The sequence below is a fragment of the Melospiza melodia genome, chromosome 15, assembly GCF_035770615.1.
Source record: "Melospiza melodia melodia isolate bMelMel2 chromosome 15, bMelMel2.pri, whole genome shotgun sequence".
Lineage (NCBI taxonomy): Eukaryota > Metazoa > Chordata > Aves > Passeriformes > Passerellidae > Melospiza > Melospiza melodia.
In genome coordinates, this window is record NC_086208.1 from 19413336 (window position 1) to 19436216 (window position 22881).

The 22881-nt window shown below is 43.8% G+C and overlaps 1 protein-coding gene across 3 annotated transcripts in view; it reads left to right on the plus strand.

The window, feature by feature from the left end:
- The window catches only part of IQCH (IQ motif containing H), a 57685-nt gene that overhangs the window by 25391 nt on the left and 9413 nt on the right, over positions 1 to 22881 (plus strand). For all 3 annotated transcript variants that reach the window (XM_063170001.1, XM_063170002.1, XM_063170003.1), the window contains 5 exons: positions 1357 to 1629; positions 4542 to 4733; positions 15890 to 16010; positions 16961 to 17247; positions 22518 to 22685. In XM_063170001.1, the coding sequence (XP_063026071.1) occupies positions 1357 to 1629; positions 4542 to 4733; positions 15890 to 16010; positions 16961 to 17247; positions 22518 to 22685 (1041 nt within the window). The remainder of the gene's footprint in view (positions 1 to 1356; positions 1630 to 4541; positions 4734 to 15889; positions 16011 to 16960; positions 17248 to 22517; positions 22686 to 22881) is intronic.

Below are 22881 nucleotides of genomic sequence, written 5' to 3' on the forward strand. Positions count from 1 at the left end.
AGGGCTCAGCAGAGGGAATCCATCCATGGAGCAGGGCTTGCAATGGTTTGGCTTTAAAACTGATCCAAGCAAAAGGGCTCCAGGTGATTCGTTTGCTGTTCTTTTCATCTGAAACTTCATCTGAAAATTCTCTTTTTCTGCTGGAGCTTTGGGGATTGTCTCGTTCCTGCTGTCCTTGCAGGGTGCTCAACTCCTTCACAGAGAGATCTGGGCACTTTTGGAGCTGTGTTTGGTGTGAGGAAGCACCAAGGAGATTCCTTGTGTTCTTTTCCAGCACCATCCTCCCTACCCAAGCAATGAAATCAGGATTTCTTCAGTCCCTGGCAATGAACTTCCAGGACTTGGGAGGAAAATATTCTGTGTCCTTCAGTGCTGGAAATCCCTGGCAAATCCAGGATTTACATTATCCTGAAAATTGCTGTGGCCTAAATGAGATGAAATCTCAATAGGAAGATGATTTTCTCCTTGTTGGGATTATGATTTGTTCATGACAATTTATTGCAGTGGATTTCTCTATACGTGTCTCATCCTCAGTATATTTTTGGGAATATAATTGGAATATATGCATGGGATATATGTTGTTTAAAACATTTCTGAGGTTTCACCTGCCATGACTGATATTCTTAATTAAATTCAGTTTGTAGGGTACGTCATGAGCTGCTTGTTCAGCAATAGATTTTTTTTGGGGGGAAGAAATGAAAAATTCCTTCAAAAAAGTTGGTACCTTTGTGTTTTAAGCAAAAAAAAACCCTACTACAAAACTGCTCCCCTCTCCTTAAGTGCTCCTTTAGATCAGCAATCAGAGCTCCTGTGAAATGGAAATGTGCATCCCCAGTAATTTAATGTAAGCACTGAAGGCTTTTGTAAATCAAAGTGTTTTATTCTCAGAGAATCACTTCAAATACCCTGAACTGTATGTGAAATACATTCCCTGCTATAGGGAGGGGGGGATTCTTCATTTTTTTATTGATTTTGAGGAGCTCTGGAGTTAAACCATGCCAGGAGTGTTGCTGAGATGAATCACTATTATCCAAAGGCCAGCAGCCTCTGTGCCTGACAGAAGGATAATTCCACACGGATCAAATAAATACAGATGTGTAGTAATTAGTTCTATTCCCAACGAGGCCATTTCCAACCCACTAAAGATGTGCACGATTATGGAGCCTCACCCCAACAGCTTTTATCAATTTAAACTGCTAAGCTACAGGATAGGTCATAACCCAGCCTGCTATTAATAATGTATTTATTGTGGGCAACATTTGGAATTAGGGGGAGGAGAAAAAAAAAAACAAAAAAAAACAAAAAAACCCCACTTTTCATAAGAGTAAATGAAGAATAAATGCTCTCTTTTTGCAGGAGCAGCACATGTGCCTGGCCACGGTGCTCAAGTACAGCCCCAGGACGCTGCAGAGGCTCCAGGGTCTGCTCCAGGGCAGGGATGCCTACATGGTTGGGGGTGTTCCCCACCTGGATGAGCTGGCTGTGGCTGACCAGCTCCAGGTGCCACTTCTGGGCTCAGAGCCAGCAGTGGCTCAGCTCTGCAGCACCAAGTCTGGCAGCAGGAGAATCTTTGCCAGTGCTGGAGTGCCAACCCCTCCCGGAGAGGGGGACATCCACAGCAGGGAGCAGGTGAGCATTTGGGGCATCCCAAGAACTCCACTGATGAAACCCTCATCAAGTTTTACATTGCAAATATTTAACCGACAGTGCCTAGGCTGGGATTTGGTTTTTAGCAAACTTTGTGGCACGTTTAGGGGCTTTGCTTGAAGCCAACCCAACCTCTTGATTGGGATTTGATTTTTAGCAAACTTTGTGGCACATTTAGGGATTTTGCTATTTATTTTTCTTTTCTAACTGAACTTTGACAGTCATAGCAGTTTTTTTCTGGATGCTGGGTTATTTTTCAATGGTAACTCCCAACTATTTTCCCATTAGTAACTCCCAAACCCTCATGGGTTTGATCGAGTCTTGGGTGAGGTTGGGTCCTTTCTTGGCTCAATTAAATGCAGTTTGTGCCCAAGGCAGGAAGGAACACAATTACCCTGGGGCTCTTCATGGGCTTGAGGATATAAAAGTGTTTGGTCCAATATTTGAGACAGCTTGTGCTGGTGAAGTCATGGAATTAATCCATTTTACCAGTGACTGAAGATGCACATTTTCCAAAAATCCTTGTTCTAAGGGGAAGAAATCTCCCTTCAATGAGCCTGTTCCCACTGAGCATCTTTGCAGTTTTACTTTGCAGCCTATCATTGCTAAGTTCATCTCTCTTGTTGGCATGACCAGTAGGAAAATAACAAAACCCTATTGAACTGAAATTACGAGGCACAAGAGGTTTCTGTACTTCCATTTTACATGTTTATTTTGCAACCAGTCCCTCAGTATTTTATTCTCTAAGCTGATTTTTCAATTTACAATGATATGTTTACATATTTATTTTAAAAAAACTCAACATTTTTATGGTGGTATTACTTCTCATCCAGGAAAATAATCATTGCTAAGGTTTTTTGTAGGTGCTCCTGCTTCTTCAAGAGGCTTTTCACATTGCTTTAGTTTTTATTAATCACCTTTAGCACTGAACAGTCTAAGCTACACAAATCCATTGCTACTTCTCCAGTAGATGAAATAAATGTATGATCAATGACCTGCAAAACAGCTGTTTGATTTATTTGATTCACGTAAATTATTTAACAATACTTCTGGTTCATCCTACAGGGTTATGGAATTTCTCCTTCTGTTGTTTGCTTGTATGAAATATTGACATTTTAGGTTAAATAATCAAAGTGAGGTGACACCATGGTAAAGCACAATTCAATTTTCACTTAAAGATAGCACATAATTCTTTGTGATTGGTGCAGTCCTTACAGGATTATTGATCCTTTTCATTACTGTAGGGGGAGCCCTCAAGAAAAACACATTTATGTGATTCTCAAAAGCCACAAATGGAACACATGTAATTGTATTTTAGGTCAATCTTTAAAAAAAAAGAAACAAAAATCCCTCAAATTACTCCGTAAAACATAGAAGACTCCAGCCAATGCAACAAGATCTGAGAATACTTTCAGCAGGTTCAAAGTCATTTGCAGTTTCTAAGAAGCTAATTGCATCCTGCACCAGCTGGGCAAAAGGCATTTGGAAGCCATTTAAATCTGTGTACATACACAAATAAATAATTAGCATTTTTATAAAGCCTGCCTGGTACCTCCTCCGTGCATTTATAACCATGGGCTGCCCTCTCCAGCAGCAGCCTTTCCCAGCTGTTGGGGCTGGTGCTACCCTGGCACATTTCTGCAAATAGCATCGTCCATCCCACGTGGTTCCCTGTCACAAACATTCATGGAGCACTCCCGGGGATCCAAAACATCAGACAAAACCAAAAAACAACACCTGGGCAGCGGATTCCTCTGTGCAGAAAACAGGGATGTCCTCAAAGGCAGCTTTCAATCCACATCCAAACAGCTGTAACAACACAAACACCTCTGAGAAAAGGAACCCATATTGTTGGACTATGCCCTTTCCTGACCCAGAGGTGTTTTAAAAACTTTTATTCCATTTTCAGACAATACAGATGTTATAATTAATGCCATTGCAGTCAGAAGCCAACTAATTCCTAATTACATTTAAGTGTTTCTTGGTCTATCAGCTTTGGCCACACCATGCTGTAAATGCCTTAAAGCCAGTCATCTAAAATTACCCCTCGTGGGTCCTACCTACAATGCATCTTTCATAGTTCTGTTTCTCTAAAATATCTAGTTTTATTTGTAAGGCCATCCTTTGAGATTGTTTCTAGTCCCATTTCTCTCTCAGCAATGTCTGTCCTGTTCCAGGGCATTTCTAAATCAGCATTTCTTAGCTCAAGCTTTGCATATGGATGCACACTATGGGTCTTCTGTTAAGCTTTGAGAATTTCCTACAAATCCATTTCCCACATTTCCCCCTCTCTCTTAGACAGAAAAAACTTCTTTGATGGTTTTGTTCATCGATTGCTGTGCACAATGAAGTACACAGGGCGTTATCACTGACGTCACTGTAATAATCAATGTATAGAAACTTATTTTAATAAATAATTATAATATATATAATATAAGATATAAATACAGTGCATATATTATCTAATATATAATATTTTAGATATATATCATACTATATAAATCACACAGGGCTTTATCACTGGCATTGTCACTATAATAATGAATGTATAGAAACTTATTTTAATAAATAATTACACTATAAATAATATATAATGTCTAAAATATAGTATACATTCTCTAATATATAATATTTTATATATAAATATATATAATAATGTATATAATCTTAATAATCAATGTATAGAAACTTAAAGCTCCTTTAGCCAAGGTGCAAAACTCTGTCTTTCAAATAAGTCATCTAAGTCATCACACTATGTGAGCCTTCTGTCGGGCTTTGAGAATTGTCTACAAATCCATTTCCCACATGTATTTAGGAAAATAAGCATTAATAAATGTCCCAAATCAATGTTTGGGAGGTGGAGGTGTGAAGGGTTTTGTGTCCCTGCCCTGCAGCTGCTCCATGCCCTCAGCCAGCTCGTCCTGGACAACCTGGAGGTGCAGCGCTGGCTCTTCAAGGTGGATGATGAGCGTGCAGGAGATGGCACTGCCTTCTGTGATGTCATTTCTCACCTGGAATGCCAGCCCTGGATCCAGAGGGAGCAGCAGGAACACGGCCCCGGGGTGTGGAGCGAGAGCCAGGCTCGTGTGAGTAACAAAACTGTGTTGTCTTGGCTCTTTATGTCCCCTGAGGTCCCTGCTCGCTGCAAATCTCCTCCCTGAGCCTTCATTGGAAGGTAAATGTTGATATCACAGCCCAGCCTGGCTTCACAAAGCAGCAGTAATTCAAATAAAACAGGGAAATATTCCAAAATAATATTCCAAAATATGAAGGAATGCCTGGCAGCCAACTGTGGAAGGATTTGTAACACTTCCTATGCAATAAAAGGCAGGGTTTATACATTTTTGATACATATAAAGTTTTATATATTTTTGTGAAGACATATAAAGGAAGGTTTATAGGCAGCACAGCCTAATCTCCATTGGAATTCTTTCCATAGAAATTTAGAATTATTGAAACAAAGATTAATTGGGATTGGGATTAAAATAGCTGAACGCCACTAATTTGAAATCGTACCAGCTGATTGGTTTTTCAGCTGGTTTTCTATGGATTATTTTTTCTGGATGATTTGCCTCATTAATAACTTTTAAACCTGTATGAGACAACACTTGTAGGTTTTGGTGATCATTAAGATGCTGTAAGTTTTATTACCAGGGATGTTCAGGTAAGGAGAGCCATCTGTAAAAATCTAACTAAGGGAAACATTAGAGCATGAACTCAGGCACTCCTGGATTCCTAAGAATCCCCAGGATTGAGAGGCTGGAAGATGATACATTTTAACTGCAGAAAAATCCATATGAAACCACACTTCATTATTCTGGCATTCCAAGAACTATTTGTAGTTTAAATATTCATTGGTATTTAAATGTCTTAATTTCAATAAGCATTTGATATTTCTGTATATCTTGCCAAATTCATTCCTAATGTAATGGTTTTAAAGCCAGAAGGAATGTATCCAGAAAAATTGTTTAATTTACATAAACTACTCATTATAGCTCCTCTGATTTTTTTAAATTCAATCAAAATGGGTTTGAAATTTGGGGCTGATTGAATTATATTGTATATTAAAGTTTCAAATTGGGCTGATTACAGTTCTGCTGTGTTTGACAGATACAGAATAATTTCACATTATAAAACAGTTCCTGATAGAAAGCTGAAGGGATAATTCCTCTGATCTGCAAGTCAGGCAGGATGAAGCAGACCCTGAATTTCCACCCCAGTGGGACACAAAGCTCAGGATGTGTCCAGGGCCTGCCCCCAGACCTGAGCCAGGACACAACCAGGAGCCAGCACTGCAGTTCTGTCCCTGATAGCAGTGGCATTCCCTGTTTCTGTGCCTTTCTCATTCTGTTCCTAAGTGCTTCTGCATAAAGGCCACAGTGAGCCCAGACTTCCTTTTTACTGCCTCGAGCTTGGGTACAACCAGTGAGAAACCCCTAAATGCAAACACACGTTGGAAGTTGGGAAACAAACATGGAATAATGAATTTGATGTCATTTCCCAAAGTCAGCAGACAATTCCAGGCCAGTGCTGACGTGGCCTTTGCCAAAGTGTTGTCCAGAGAAGCTCTGGGTCCCTGATCCCTGGAAATGTCCCAGGCTGGGCTGGACAGGGCTTGGAGCAGCCTGGGATGGTGGGAGGTGATGGGATGGGATCGATGCCTTGGTCAGGCTGAGCTGGAGCAGAAGCTGGGCAGAGTTCCAGAACAAAGCAGGGATTTATTGACAGCATCTCCTCCATGGATCCACCTTGGGCAGCACCAGAGCCCAGCCAGGGCTGCACCCAAGATGAACCAAAATGGCCCCAAAATGCACGGCCGGGCACGGGCTCTGTCCCTGGGATCAGCTCTGCTCCATTTGCACCTTGCAGTTCATTGTCCCATCCCAGCTTGAGCCCAGGCAGTCCCACCCTGCTTGTTTTTCTCTCTCCAGCCCACGGGGTTTGTGCTCCTGGGCTGAGATTTGGGGCATTTGTCCTTGGTGCCCAGCTGGAGCAGGAATTGTTTTGTGTCCCTGCTCTGTGCACAGAGCTCCCCATCCCCTGTGTGAGGCCCAGACCCACACGCTAAAGCAGCACAGAACCTGAAAAATATAAAAGCTGAAAGCTGAGGCATCAGGATGATCCTGAAAATCCCTCCCAATCCAACCTCTCTGATTCCAAAGTGTGGAACTTGCTGCTGTTCTGAGCACCTTGAACATTTCTCCAATTTCCCTGCCTTCCACGTTTACCCTCTTTTGAAACAAGGACTCACAGCCTCCCCAGCCTCAGCACAGGAGAGCAGGGGATTAAAACACTCCTTTGTCAGGGAACACCATTGTAATGATCCACATTTAAACATCAAAGCAGGAGTTTGTGCTTTCATGTCCTGGTGCAGTGTGGGGACCTGGTTCCTTTGATAATGAAGACGTCGTGTCACTGCCACACACAAACGGATGCTGGCAGGTTATTAAAAAATTCAGCTTCTTGATGAAAGACTATCCTGCAGGCTAGCAGCACAGTGAAAAGCCTCTCCATTCTGGTGGAATTATTAGAAATGAGAACATGACTGTAAGCACTAAATTATGGTAATACTTACAAATAGCATCATTTGCATAGCAGTTTAAGACACGCCACCCAGATTCTCCTCAGTGGCGTGGAGTAGGCAACAGATTAAAAATAATGGACTTGGTGAGTTTGAACTGTGTAAAAAACTATTCCAGCTAAAAATGAGCCTGATTTTAGATTCCTCAATGCAAATACAGCATTGGGGCAGCCCCAAATGCACGACAGGATTATGGATGGGTTTCACCTTGTTGACTTAATGCAGCCTCTGAGTTATCTGAACAATTAATCTGCAGCTGCAGGAAGGGTTGAATTCATAAACTGCAAAATGTCTCCAAGTCCATCAGCCCCCTGTGCACTGCTTGAGTCTGTCAGCAGAGGAATTTCATCCTGAGGCCCAGGCTCCAATGGTTCAATATCCAGAGAACTGCTGAACTTTTGGCACTCGTGGGGTTGGTTCTGGAGACATCTTCCAGTGTGGAAAAGAACATCAGGGTCTGGCCCTGGTTGTGTACAAAAAAACCCCCAAAAACAGGTAGTCTGATAAGGAGACTCAGTATCCTGTAGGGTGAGTGATGATTGTAGGGAACAAATAAATTCATTTTTAACATCTGCAGGTTTTCTGTGCTAGTTCAAGCGGCAGTCACCCCATGCATAGCACAAAAAGTGGTTTTGCTGCTGTAAGAAAAAGTGAATCATTTTTTGGAATATCTGGATTAAGATATCCATAATCCTTATTAATAGATGGTTTAGCTGGGTACCTCATTCCTGCTCCAAGTCAGCAGTTCAGATTCTGGAAAATCTCACCCAAACTTTTATGGACCCTTGCTGGGAGACTAAATTCATGAAAAATTCTCATTATTGCTGACACAATCTCTGATTTAGAGGGATTCTGACTTCTTGGAGGCTGGGAGAGTATCCAAGTAATGGATAAACTCACTCTGTCTTCATATTTTCCTTTTTCTTAGGAACTCAAACTCCCAAGACTCTTCCCTTTTAGGGCAAAGGGAAGAGTGTTGGCCTTGCCTTTTTTCTTCTTTTAACAACTCCCTTTATATAAATAACACAGGACTGCAGGATCCCATCCTCTTGTATAAATGTGGAATTGTAGTAAATCACTAGATTAAATTACTACTGAAATTAATTTTAGAATTATCTTTTATTGCCCTGTGACTTAATTAACCACCAGGATCAACAACATGATGTGAGTTTATCTAGCAGCAAGTCTGAAAAGAACAAAGATCAGGCTGGAGACAAAGGGATAAAGAAGAGCTGAAAATCCAGGGATAGAACAAGACACAGAAAAACAAGCAACAAATACTCTCTAAACAAGCCTTTAAAAGGTAGCTACACAGCCATTTCAAAACTCTTCATCAAATATCTGTCAAATATTATCAAATAGGGGAAAAAAAAGGATTTAATGCACTTGGGCAGCCCCTGCTAGAAAAATGTTTGAGTTTTACTCCTCCAGTTGAGTCAGAGGATTTTGTCTCTGTTTTTTTTCCTTGCAGGCAGTTAATTAATTAATGCAGTTTATTTATTACAATGAGGAAATCAGAACCTTTTCAAAAGGACAATTGTGGACAATTTGGTCTGAATCACCTAAAACAAGATTTGGATGCTGCTTGCAGGATTTTGCAATGATTGCTGTTGGGAAATAGGAATGCAAAATGCAGGATGCTCCTTTAAATGAACCATTTTTTGGTCAGCTTTTAAAAGTCCTGCAGGAAGTAATAGATGAATTTTGGGATTAGCTGGCAGTTAGGAATAGAGGGGAGCAGATTGTGTCCTGCTTGGATGAATTCCATGCACTGAGATTTCCACACCTTATTTCTTTGCTGAGTTCAGGAACTCAGAGGAGGATGTGTGTGCAAACAAATCAGGATAAAACCAATCCATCAAAAACGTAATTTCAGAAACCTGCCAGTGCCAGCACACTCCTTCCTGACCCCCTTTGAACACAGCAGAGCTTCCTAACACTGCTTTTTTCCTGAGTTTTTGTTGATTGATCTGAGTGTAACACCTAGAGCCCACGGAGGGGGTTCTCAAGGAAGGAGCCAGCTGTGCACGTGCAATTGCAGGTGTGGAATTCTTCCAGCCTCAAGAGGGCCAGAAACCCTGACAGATCCCCAGAAAATGCATTTCCAGCATTTTAGCATTTCTTCTAACTGATATCATGTTTAACAGGGAAAGAAAAGGGAGCCCAAAGACTTCAGGAAGAGCTCAGTGATGGAAAGGAGCAGTGCTGGAGGTTTTTTAGTGAGAGCAGAGCAATTATTCCAAATAATTGAAATATTCATTGCACCTGCAGACAACCCTCAGTTTATTGAGATTATCTGCACGTGATGAGCAAATCTGAGGTGAAATGAAGCAGATTTGTGTCCCTGGGCTTGGTGAAACCCAGAATATCATCTCTGAACCACAAGCAGGGGCTCTGCAAGCTGTTGGGCTGTGTGTCCTATTGATTTAATATGCTCCTAATCAGTACATAAAGCTATAGGCCTGCAGTGTTAATTTTTCATATGCTTACAAAGTACCCTTTGATTTTCTGTCACGCGTTAATTACAGCGTTTTGCCATTAAATAGGAAGCTTTGTGTAAACTAATTACTAGGTAATCATTGTCTACCGCCAGCGTGCTGTTCCTACCTTTTATTTTATTCGAGAAATGCACAGATCTCAGTCTGGAACCACTATACCTTCCAGCCATTAGCTCTCACTAATTCATAGCATTATTGTGCTAAGATTGTAGGAGTTGTAATTGTTGTGGTATCAGTGCTGTTAATTACCGGAGTAAACAGTTGAAATGGTGCCAAGGTCTATTGTACAAGGCAGAGGAAAAGGAGGTTTAAATGTTACTTCCACCATCTGGGGACTGGAGGAGAGGCAAATGCTAGAAAACAGCAGTGAGGCAATATCAGAACTTCAGCTCCAGGGTTTGAGGCCATATGGATCCAGAATATTTTGAATCAATTGAATTTAAGTGCCAGTTTGTAGCAATAACAGTGGGGAAAGAGAGGATAAAGCAGGAGCACTAAAGAAATCTGAAATGCCTTAATGTTGGTGCAGCCAATAAAATGCCTGCTTGGATTATTTTAAAAATGTTTGTTTTGCTAAAATCCAAAAAGTAACGCATAGGCAACTCTGGGAATAAAGGGAGTTTAAGTGTGTGTTGTTTGTGAAAAACAATGCAGGTTTTGTCTGACAATTCCTGTAGCATTACAGCAATTTCCATAAAATTCCTGAGAAGTGACTGTGGATTTTCCATATAAGGTTTTTTTTCCTTTCTGAAACCACATTTTTGGAATTCATTAGAATATTTTGTTTAGAGGTACAAACCAGAAAGGAGAGCAAGTCACAGAAGTGTAGCAATTTTATAGAGATGGAAAAAAAGGAAAGTCAATTAATTGCGAAAATAATTTTCTTCTGAGGACATCAGAATTGTTTGTGCATTTGCAGAAATCTCACTAAAATACAGAAAATGCACTTGCAGAAATCTCTCTAAAATACAGGAAAATGCTCTTGCAGAAATCTCTCTAAAATACAGGAAAATGCCTTCAAACACTCCTGGTCTCATTTTATGTGAGAATCAACATCCCAATGTCCTGAACTTACAAATGCTGCCTTTAAAATAAATACAGGATTATTGTTTTGAAGAGAGATTTTTGAAGATCGTGACAATTATGTTTTCTTTGCTCTGAAGGAAGATGTGGGGAACCTTGCACATGCAGGATACACCTTGCAAAAGACACAATTTGGAATATTTATTTAGATTAGAAAGCAAACTAACTAATAAAATTATCCTGATCCTAAATTCACATTCAGTGGGTAAACAAGCAGAATTATTTGAGGAGTTCACAGCACTTTGAAGATCCTTTTCCTGGCTGATTTTTGCAGCACAGATTTGATCTTTGATTTCCCTGCATAGATTGTTTTCCGAGCAGGGATCTGGCAGCAAATTGCCGCTGCCACTTTCGGAGTGTTTGCAGGAAATAGGAAGGATCTCTCTTCCTAAACAATCCTGGTTTATTTATTTTTTATTGGTCTGTTAGCAGATGTTGAAGTAGTTCGGGGCACAATGTAAACATGTGCTTTTCAATGGATGCTAAATAGGAAAGTGCACAATGAAAGGAGCGCTTGGGAGGGGGTTTGGAGCGGGGCAGAGGGGGTTTTGTGGGGTTTTTGTGTGTCTGTGGTTGAATTTAGAATTAAAAGAAGTGCTTGATCTTTCAGTGCCCAGACCCTGAGCGCGCAGAGCCGTGGCCCCATGTGGTGTGAGAAAAGGAGCAGCACTTGAAGGGCTGGGGCTTTGAAAAGGAGCTCAGCTCCTTGTTGTGGCAGCCTGGAAGGGGCTGTGCTGTCTGTGGGGCTCATTGAGGCATGGCAGATGTGCCCCAGCCCCACAAACCCTCGAGTGGGAGCAGCGCCGGCCCGGCGGGCAGCGAGGATGCGCCCAGGCAAGTGCAGGATTGTGGGCTCTGTGTTCTGCACCCCCTCCATGGCAGGCAGCTGAAATGGGCCATTAGCTATCAGGGAAAATTGTCTTTGCTCCTTTCAGCAGATGGAGCAAATATTTTACAAAGCAATTTTACATAGGAAAAGCATTTGTGTGAGGCGGTAATGACGGCTGTTTGCCATGATGGGACCCGAGCTCAGAACATGCTTTCCCAGCTCTGGGGAAGGCAGAATTGGCACTTTTTAAATTTTAAAATTTGCAGTTAACACTGAAAAGCCCGGGGTTTAAATCAGGTTGCACGCTTTAAGAAGATAGAGGGTGTTCAGTGTGCTGCTTCCAAAGCCATTCCCAGTTTTAGAGATCTCTCCATTTATTCTGTTCACTGTGGTACTTTGTGCTTCTGGCCGGGGTGGACCTGTCTGAATAAGAAAAAAGTGCCCAATCAGTTTAATTTGCAAAACAGGAAATAATGGCAGTTACTTGGACATTTGGGCAGCAGGCGCTGGCTCCTTCCATGGTTGCTGGTGTCACTGAGAGCATCAGGGCTGGACCAGCTCCCACCCAGGCTGGAGTGAGTTATCCCAGCTCCACTGCTCACAAGAGAAAGGATGTGCTTATAAATGGCAGGAATTGTCATTGTGCCATCCAAGTGGCATAAATGGCCACAGCTCCACTGACTGCAGCAGAGTCGTGGCACTTTGTATTGCTCAGGAGTTCTCTGCTGATTTTATTCCTCTCTGACGCACTCAGCTTTCCTTTAAAGGAATTTGGAGTTCCTTTCTTCACTGTGTTTGCTTGCAAGGTCTAAATGATCCTTTCCATCTGGTTTTTAGCTAAAAACCCCTGCATCTTATGCATCCTGCTCTGCAGCCTCTTGCTTTCCCCAGATCTTTCTTCCTGTTTCTATTTCTTCTTCCTATTTATTTATTTATTTCTCTTCTCAACCAGCTTTTCAGCTTTTCTTTCTTTTTCTTTCTGTCTCCAGCAGATTTCCTACTACAGCCTTCAACATCTGCCACTCTTGGTCCTAATTTTGTGTTGCAACTGCCAAAGAAAACCTTTCAAAATTCATCTTGCAGAAGGGTGAGAAATTATTTCTCATTTAGTGGGAAAAAGCTGTAATTTTTTTTTGTGCTTCTTCATTGTTATAAAAAGGTGCTAAACCAATTGGGAGAGATGTAAAGATTTCTACATGATGTAAACAATATTTGAGCTGCTCATTTTTAGTGCTTCTGAGAAACATCAGCTGCAAGGTTTGAACAAATGCTCCCTGTTTCTGTTGAGCCTGTGGTCCTGGATTGTTTGGGGCCACATCAAGAGAGAAAACATTGGTAGGCTCTGCTGGAGATACTGTCCAATTTAAATGAAATTAGCCAGCTGAGCACTGATCCTTTTAAAAGGTTTGACTTCATGAGTGAATGTTGGATGCGGGCTTGAATTTGCCTACTAAAACTCCCTATAATCAGGATTATTGCCTTTTTAGAGCTTACAGTTGCAAAAAACCCTCCAACCAGGATTCCAGGAGCTGATCCCTAAAGGGTGAGTCCCTTCTGTGGGCACCCTGAGTGCCCAGGCTTTGTTCTGAGAGCCCACCTGGGCTTGGGGCTCGAGGGAGGTTTGGCAGATTTTCTTGAATTGATTATTTGTTTAAAATCCTGCTTTGTTTCTGTCAGACAGGTTTGGTGCTCACATCCTTCACACTCCCCAGAGCTGTGGCTGCTCCTGGATCCCTGGAGGTGTCCAAGGCCAGGCTGGAACCTGGGATAGCAGCAGGATGGAATGGGATGGGATTTAAGTTCCCTCCCAACCCAAACCACTCCAGGATTCTGTGATTTATTATCCTAAAGCACCATCCCTAGATGTGCAAGAGAAAATTTCCTTGAAGTTGTGCCTGATTTTGCAGCCAGGTTAGGGAGGTTTCTTCCACAGCCAGGTGTGATCCTCCAGCTCTGTGTGAAAGGAGAAGCAGCTCAGAACTGTGGCACTGGAAATCTGTGTCCCACTTTAATTGTTCCTTACACAAACCTGGGCACAGCACTCCCAAATGCCTCCACATCCAGCAGACATTTCTGTTTTGGTTTTTTTCCGCCTGTGATTTATCAAAATCTTTCAGGCAGCCGCGGCACACCTCTTGCTTTGTTTGTTTTTATATTTCTGTTTAAATTGCTCCATACCCTGAGTCAGCAGGTCTCAGGGATGAGGAGGGAATGACAGAGGTGTTGCTGGGTGCACTGCCAGCTGGGAGCTGATTTGTGGGGCAGCAATTCCAGGCCATCCATCAAGGCTCACATCCTCCCTCCAAAGATGAGAGGATTTTCATGAGCCACCTCAGCCCGTGCCTTGTTGGCTCAGCAGTAATTCAGCACAAACACAAACCTACACAAGGCCAATGGGTGTTTGCTCACTGCTCTGCTCTTTCAGTCAGCTCAGCCATCCAAACCCAAAATTCCTCCTTCAGATCCTCAGGAAATCAGCAGGGTAAAACCCTGAAGCTGGGTAAATTCTGAGTTTAGATCTCATGCTTTATGTGCTCCTTTATTATTGGGTAAATTCTGAGTTTAGATCTCATGCTTTATGTGCTCCTTTATTATTGGGTAAATTCTGAGTTTAGATCTCATGCTTTATGTGCTCCTTTATTATTGGGTAAATTCTGAGTTTAGATCTCATGCTTTATGTGCTCCTTTGTTTTTGCCATGAGGTTGTGCTGCTCAATGTATTGATCTACTGACTAAAACCACTTTTAACCCCTTTCTTTGTGATATTTTTTAAGTCAAGAACATATTTTCCTCTTTATTATATGATAGGGGTCCACATATCCCAGATCAGCATCACCATGTGAGCACCCATATTTTTAAGGTATTTTTCCCCTCAGTTGTCCCCCTTCCATGGCTGGGCAGCTGAGGAGGCCCAGGTGGAAAATCCCTTTCCCAGGTGGAAAATCCCTGTCCTGCAGTCTCAGGGTGGCTGCAGCCAGCAGCAGGGTTTATCCAGCTCTCCTGCACGCAGAGTTCATCCCATATTCCCCAATTGTCCAGAGGAGCTGTTGGTGCCCCTGGATCCCTGGAAATGTCCAAGGCTGGATGGGCTTGGACAGCCTGGGACAGGGGAAGGTGTCCCTGCCTTGGCAGGGGTGGAAAAGGGTGGGATTTCAGTTCCCTTCCCCCCAAACCATCCAGTAATTCCAATCATTGCTCCATCCTCCTCGTGCTGGTAGGCAAATCCCAGTGAAGTCATTTGGAATTTGCATTTTTGGTTACTTTCCATCATGTGCTCCATGACAAAGCCCATCTCTGCAAACTCACTGCTCCGGAAAAACAGCTTTCATTTTTTATTTGCTATTCTTAGCTGTCAGCCACAAGGATTCCTCATGTTCCTCCAGAGGCTGGCATGGGGTGATGGTGGCTGAGGACATGGCAGGGCCAGAGCAGGGCTGGTCACTGCTGCAGCTGAGCAGAGGGGATGGAAACGGGGGAAGGAGCCCCAGGGGAGCAGGGGAGGCTCATGAAGCAGCAAGGAAAGGAGCCTGAAGCAATCCAGTCAGGGTCCTTGCACTTTATATGCTCCTGTTCTTCTGGGGCTTTGGGGAGCACTAAAAGCAGAGCAGTTACTTGCTGTATTTAATGGGGCCGGGCTGTGTGTGTGATAATAAAGAATTTGAAACTAGGAAAAAAGCTGCTTTAGCTGTGGAGTGACTAATCAAATCCCAGCAAAGACACGGGCACTTGGGAATTTGTTACAGATATTTTGCAGATTTAAAAGGATATCTCCTGCTTTAGAAATGCTTTTGCTTGATTATTCCTTTTTCTCTTTTTTTTTTCTGTCAAAAGGGTATTTGGGTTGCTAGAAGAGCTTAAACATAGAACCAGCAAAACTATTGCTGGCATATGTGACTATTTCAATATGCTGCTTCAAAATACAAGCAATGTACAAGTTATTGACTGCTGCTATTGATCCCAAAGCAGTTACCAAGTACTTGGCATTTTCAGATGCCAGATCCAATTATTGATATAAATTATAATGCGAGAGATGCTGTGCTGAGGGGGAGATTGGCTTTCAGAGAAGGACAGTTTGCAGGAGGAGGGAAGAGGAGCAAGCAGAAAAATTAAAAAAGGCTTCCTGACTGTGGGTAAACAGTAACCACATTTTTTTTTTTTTGCCTGTTGGAGGCCTGGTTTTTAATCACCCCACAAGCAGTTTTCATTTCTGTAGTAAAATTGCTTGTGGTTCTATTTAATTTGTTTCTGCAGGAGCTAGCTTTGGTGAAGATCTCCCAGGAGCTGCCGGGCCTTTTAGCACAGCACGTACAGCCAGTCAATGAGAAACGATTCCCTACATGGGAAAAATTCCTCCAAACATTTCTTACTCAAGGTAAATAAGACTGCAAAGTCGCTGGGAAGTGTTAGAAGGAGTAATTATGCCATATTGTCTGCCATATTCTTGTTAGTCTTGGGCCCATTTAAATATTTATCTCCTTTTATTTCTCCATTATGCTTCAAATGTTCATTTACCAATGAATTATGGGCCACTGTTCTATCATTCACTTGTCCTATCCAAGCTTTTAGTCCATATTTATCCTGGATTCTGAATCTATAAGCACCAACTCCTTAATCCTTGGGTCCTGCACCAAAGGTTGTCACATCTGGGGAAAGGTTTTGGGGAATTCCAGCATGTGAGGTAAATGTGAGAATATTTAATATATAGATTTCTTTATGGAAGTGGCAAGGATGAATCAAAGCCTTGAAGGTATTTTTATTTTTAAATAATGCCACTTAACACATCTAGTACCAATTTTATTACATAGCTGTTAATCCAAATAAATGGGATTATGGCATTATATGCAAGGAAAAGGCAAATCCAGAGTGCCAGGCAGTTACCTTGGTGATTTTCCTGTGGAAAACCAAGCTGGAAATTGTTATTTCCGTGCCAAATTCCTCTTGTGGGTGAATGCCACAGGCAGACTCTTAGCTAAGACCATTACATGGATGGGAGTCTCCAAGATGAGCTCCCAGCATGAGCTGCCATCCCCCAGATCCCAACATTGCATTTCCCAGCTGTTCTGGGCTGGTGCTGAGCTGGATTCTCTCCTGCCACCCCAGGGATTGTTTTCCAGTCAGTGTGGGACTGATCCCCTTTGGAAGTGGGAATGAAAATCACAAATTCAACTCCTTGTTCTTCCGTGAGACCCGCGATCCTGGCTCTGCTGCTCCCCTCGCTCCGATTGATTTGCTGTTTCTCCTGGAGCTGGGGGCTCCATCCTGTGCCCTCTGAAGGGCAGCACTGGTGGGTTTGATCCCACGGGAATTCCTGTCCCGTTCCAGGGGGGGTGATCGAAGCCTTTCCCTGCTCGGGCAGCGTCGCCAACCTGACGGTGGATCTGCTGATCGAGCCCACGGGGGAGCTGACTCTGCTGGCATCTGGGGAGCAGCTCCACGCCGAGGGGCCCCTCAGATCCTCTGGCACCACCATCCCACAGCGTTCCGTGGATCCCGGCCTTCTCCAGGCTCTCTGCCTGAAGGTTGGGGAGGCCTGCAAAGCCAAAGGAGTGCTGGGCTACTTCTCTGTGGACTTCGTGGCTTTCACCCATCCCCAAACGGGGCGGCAGCAGGTGAGTGGGGCAGGTTTGGGACCTCACCCTGTCTCCCTGAGGCTGAGAAACCCCAACTTTCCCATGGAACTCCAAAAAATGTCAGGAAAAAGCTTTGCCCTTTGGAACAAACTATTTCCAAACTCTGGGGCATGCGAGCTGAGGGAAGCACGGGGGTATTCTAACAGCACCTGAGGCATCTCCTTGTTTTTCACTCTCCTGACATTGTTTTCTTCCGGGATCTTCACTGAGGACCTCACCTCACTGTTTAGGATGTGTTTGACTGTAAAAGGGAGCATCTCTGGATTTTAAGGCTGTGGGGAACTGGGGAGCTTTGAGGTTTTTGGGAGCTGACAGCACTGTAAGGGTGGCTGTGGTGAACAAGAGAATCAGAATAATCATGGAATCATGGAATGGTTTGGGTAGGAAGGAACCTTAAAAATAATCTCATTCCATCCCCTCATTTTAACACCTTTCACTGTCCCAGGTTTCTCCAAGCCCCATCCAGCCTGGCCTTGGGCACTTCCAGGGGTCCAGGGGCAGCCCCAGCTTCCCTGGGCACCTGTGCCAGGGCCTGCCCTCACAGTAATCTGTGAGCTCTGCAATTCAGATCCCGGCTATATTTGACTCCCAAAATGGATGTGCAAGGCACTGCAGTCAGAACTCTGGGTGAGCCATACTGGGCAAGTTCCATGGGAAGTTCTTTAAAAAGAGGAAGGGATGACATCCTCACCCATGGAAATCCATGGGAGTTCTGCCAATTGCTCCACTCAAGCCAGGAGGTCACTGAAATGCAGGATTGCTTCCTGGATTATTGAGGTTGTGACATTTCCTGGCACAAACAAGGACACATTAAATCATTTAGTGATTATTGTGGCTTCTTAGAATTCCTGTCTGTTCCCTCTTGGTTTTCTTCCCTGTTCCTAGCTGATTTTTACCTTAACATTTCCTATGTTTATCAGCATGTACCACAACCTTAACATTATTTAAGCACAGGTTTTTAAATTTAACTGGATGTGGAGGCAATTAATGAGGCCATCTGTCTTGTGAGAGAGAGATCACACAAAGGCTTGTGTTCCTGAAAGCACCATTTTTTTGGCAAACAAGAAATCCTGTCAGACCCTTGGAACATTTGCTCACTCCTTTCACAAGGGTCCCCTTGAATGCAGTAGGTGGGAGGCTCAGATGTAGCTCCTGGAAGTACAGGATACTCAGGAATTCTTTCCAAGTGTGTTTTACAGAAAATAAAATATTGATTTTTGGAGCACTAGGAGAAAAGGATGGATAAGGAACAATGTGTGTTGTCTCAGTGGGGAGACAGAGCCTTGGCTGCCACGAGATCCAAGGGGCAGGGAAAGCTGGGATTCCACACAATTCCCTGTTTGCCTCAGGAATTTGTTTCCATCTCAGTTTCAGTTTGTGCCTTGATCCTGAGGGAAGGGAGATGGAGATGCTGTTTTCAGTGTCATGGGGAAGAAGTGGAGGTGCATCATTTGGAGTGAATCCCTTCTGATTCCCACTTTATTTTCCACAATGATCATTCCAAGCCAAACCTTGGTCCCTGGGAGTGGAATCCTGCCCAGAGCTGTCAGATCCCAGCTGGGAGCTGCACCCAAATAAATCCACGGCATTGACTGGGAATATTTAACACACCCACTTCCTTACATAATAATTTGGAGAAGCAGGATCCTAAGCCACCTTTTCCATAGGTCTGGTGGCTTTTACACAGCTCCAGCCTTTCCTAACAGTGAGGGAATAATAAATTGGATAAAGTGCTGGGGCTGGACAATTCCAGCAATTTTCTCCAGACAAAAAACAACACATTTTTCTGTGCTATCTTCCAACAAGAGCCAGAGTGCTGCCACCAACCATCACCCAGCAGGACAGAGGAGTGGCAGAGCCCTAAAATTGGAGTTTTTGGGCGAGCCCAGCCCATGCCAGCAGCTGCCACGAGATGGCAGCCGGAGGAGAGCCTGCAGCACCGCCCCAATCCATCCTCCCGCAGGTTGGGAAGTCACAAAAGCCACTCTCTGCATTAATATTTTACTAATTGACATTTTCACAGTATCACTCAAGCACTTCTTTAAAACTAGCACGGGTGCTCTTCACAATAACGCAGCCGTCGATAGCAAAGCAGATAAAACAGCTAAACCAGAGAGAGCCGAGCTGTAATTTAGGAACTCTTTAAGAATTTATGTTTCCTTCCCTTCTCAAGTTTACATTCTAACGCTGAAGCGTTTTTATGGAAGCTGTAAAGAATTCCAGCATAATTGTGGCTTTATTCACTGGAGCTGTCTTCAGCACAAAGCGCCGGCTCTGGAGCTGTGTGTGCCCAAGGAGAGTCCCCTGGAAGCAAATGTTCCCTGGGATAAACAGCCAGCAAGTCTTGCAGGATGTATTTCTAACTCCTTTTGTTTCCATTGGTGGGAATCTGGAGAGTCCTAATCTGTTCTGTGCTTAGCTTGACCTAAAACCAGTCTTAAATCTATCTAAAATCTTAATTACTGCCTTTGGACTTTGAAAATCAAGTATCAGTTCTAGGCTGTTCTGTCCCACTTTAATTTCTGAACATAAATTCTGAAAATCCCCACACTTCAGATGAGAACTCCATGTGTTCTGCTAATTTTCCATGCAGTCCTGTCAAGATCTGACACCACCAATCATAAATGTGTACAATTACATGCCTGCCCTTATTGTGTATGCTCAGAAAATGGGGATGGGGTCATTAATAGATGTTTGTTAATCTGTAGGGTTGTATCATTCTTTACTTAAACTTCACCTTTGCACAGGTCATCTCTAAGAGCTCCTGATTTACTGGAGGAGATTATTTATGTGGCCAGACCCCTTGTCCAGGCCCCATGTTCTCCCATTTCTGTAGCAGCACAAAGGGGATTTAAAGGACATTTTTGTGTTTCCATGGCAAAAGGGAATCCCCTGCTAGGATAAAGCTGGAAAATCTTGTGCCATCTGATGCTTCTTCCTCTCTCCCCCACGCCAGGGATGTTCTGGGACACATCCAGGGCAGGAGGGGACATGGCCACAGCCAAAGTGTTCTCAGAGAGCCCCGAGCCAGGCAATCAGTCCTTGGGGGTGATCCCAGCTGGCACCAAGGAGTGACCATTTGGCTGCTCTGAGTTCCAGCAGGGGTGGTTCAGCCCCGGGCTCAGGGATGGAAGGAGGTGGACAGGTGGCTTCCAGCCATGTTTGCCTTCCTCCTATTCCTCCTCCTCCTTCTCCTCCCCACACCTTAGATTGGAAAATGAAAATATTACAATGACTTTACCTGAGGAGAATGTGAAGCTTAAGGGGGTTTTGGAGCTCTCCTTTGTTACAGCAGGGGAGGGGATGGACATTTCCTTCATCCCCCTGTGGATCCAAACTCTTCATTTTACAGGCAGCAGCAGGAATGGGGCTGAGATGATGAAATCACACACAAAAACGATTTAATCCTCTCTGGATGCAAACAGCAACTCCTTAAACCAGTATTTGGTCAATCTCATCATTTCCAGCACAGAGGTTGCCCTGCTGAAAGCTTTTTCTGTTCTTCCTTGCTCTCCCAGCCCTTTCCTTGGGAGCCATTCCCTGGAGCAGGGGCTCCAGAGCAGCTCCTGGGCACTGGGGCCAGCCTGGCGGGCTGGGGCTTTGTTTAGGTGCTGTGAAATGCATCACACTAGTAATTACTGCGTTTTGTCTCCGTCTGAAATGAAAACAATGTCATTTGCTCCTGTTTGAGTTGTAGGCACTGACCAGGTAGGATCTGCCCCAGCCTGGTGGGGTTTGTGTGGGTCCCTGGGAGGGGGGAATGGATTCATCCACTGCTGATGGCTGCTTTGTGAATGTTTGTTAATGTTTTATCTGCTGTTAAATCCTCAGCCCATTCCCTGCATTTTGCTCTGGGACTCACTTCAGTCACAGGGATGTTTTGGCTGTACCTTTTTCTACCCTTTGCCTTTTTCATGGTGCCCCTTTAGTCCAGCTGCCTCCTGCAGCTCTGTTTGTGTTCAGTAAAGCTTCAGGTGTGGATTTTGAGATCAGGTGTAATATCAGAGTCTGGGATAAGAGCAAACACTTCACCTGGAGCCAGTGAACAGCCCTCAGATATCTGAGATTTTCACTCCCTGGTTCCCTCATTCAGCTTTGTCACTTCTTTCTGAGGGCAAAGTTTTAATTGAAAGGGCAAAACCCAGCTCAGACAAGATCTAGGACATATTGACACAGATTTGTTGATAATATTTATCAAAATTAATGGAACACTCCCACAATGTGAATACTTTATAATTATTATTTGGCTCATTGAAAAAGTTGGCACACAGTGGGAAAGGAGAAATGGACAGCAAAGTTCCTCCTGTCTCACAGAAGTGATGATAAACAATAAATTATTGAAGAAAATTAAGTATTATAATTGGGGAACATTCCCCTATTACTAAGTAAAGCCAGCCATTAGCATCCAATTTGCATTTTAGACCGTGCAGCAGGAAATATTTAAGTTGACAAATAGGATATTTAATACAGCAACAGATACTTGGCAGTTAGACATTAACAACTGTTACTGGGGTGATTTATTCCCCATTATCCAAAGGGCATTACTCTGTGCATATGATTCTGAAATTAACTCCACTTTTCCAAGAGGCCTTGGCTGCCTGACCCCTTAATATCCTTATAATGAGTCCATTTACCATTCCAGGGCTGAGGCGAGTTGTTCACTGGGAGATTTGTTTTAAGGGGTCCTCTGTAGGGCAGCTCTTGGTGTGTGGGAACATCTCTCACTGGCAGAGTAGGCACAGGGATTTTTAAAGTGGGAAAAGCAAGCTCTTGGGGTGGAGAGCCTTGCAGAAGGAATCCATGGTGCTTCCCTCAGCCTCCCTGGAGGATTAGTTCTGAAGTTACAGAAGAGTTCTGGCTGTTCCTGTTTGGAAGTGGTTTGTGGAATCACAGAATCCCAGACTGGTTTGGGTGGGAAAGGACCCTAAAGCCCCTCCAGTGCCACCCCTGCCATGGCAGGAACATTTCCACAGTCCCAGGCTGCTCCCAGGCCTCTCCAGCCTGGCCCTGGGCACTGCCAGGGATCCAGGGGCAGCCCCAGCTGCTCTGGGCATCTGTGCCAGGGCCTGCCCACCCTCACAGACAGCAATTCCTTCCTCACATCTCCATCACTGCCAACCCTGCTCCAGCACCGGAATGCCAACACACAGGACAAAACCAGGCAGAGATGTTCCTTCACAAATGCTGAATTTTGCTCTTCTTGTTGTTCTTTTTAATTTATTTGAATGCCCCTCTTTGTTTTTGATTAGGTGTGGGCAACAGACCTTGACCTTGGCTACAGTGACCAGCTGGCCCTGAGTCAGCTCCTGGTGTACCTGACAGATGGAAATATGGATTGTGGCTCCAGCATCCTGCAAGCACCTCTGGGAGCAAAGGAGAGCCAAAGCCAGGGCGTCCAGCACGAGGGGACAAAACCTGTAAGCAGTGATGTGCTCCTGAATACAACCATTCATGGAACTCCCAGTTCATGTTCTGTTCCAGAGGAGCTGAATCTGCTCCCTTCAGGTTTTAAACTGCTGCTCTTGGAGTTTACCAGGTTAATGAAGCCATGGGCTAACAGCACAGTGGGAATTAAAGGGGAACAATCCCATCCCAAGGCCAGGCTGGACAGGG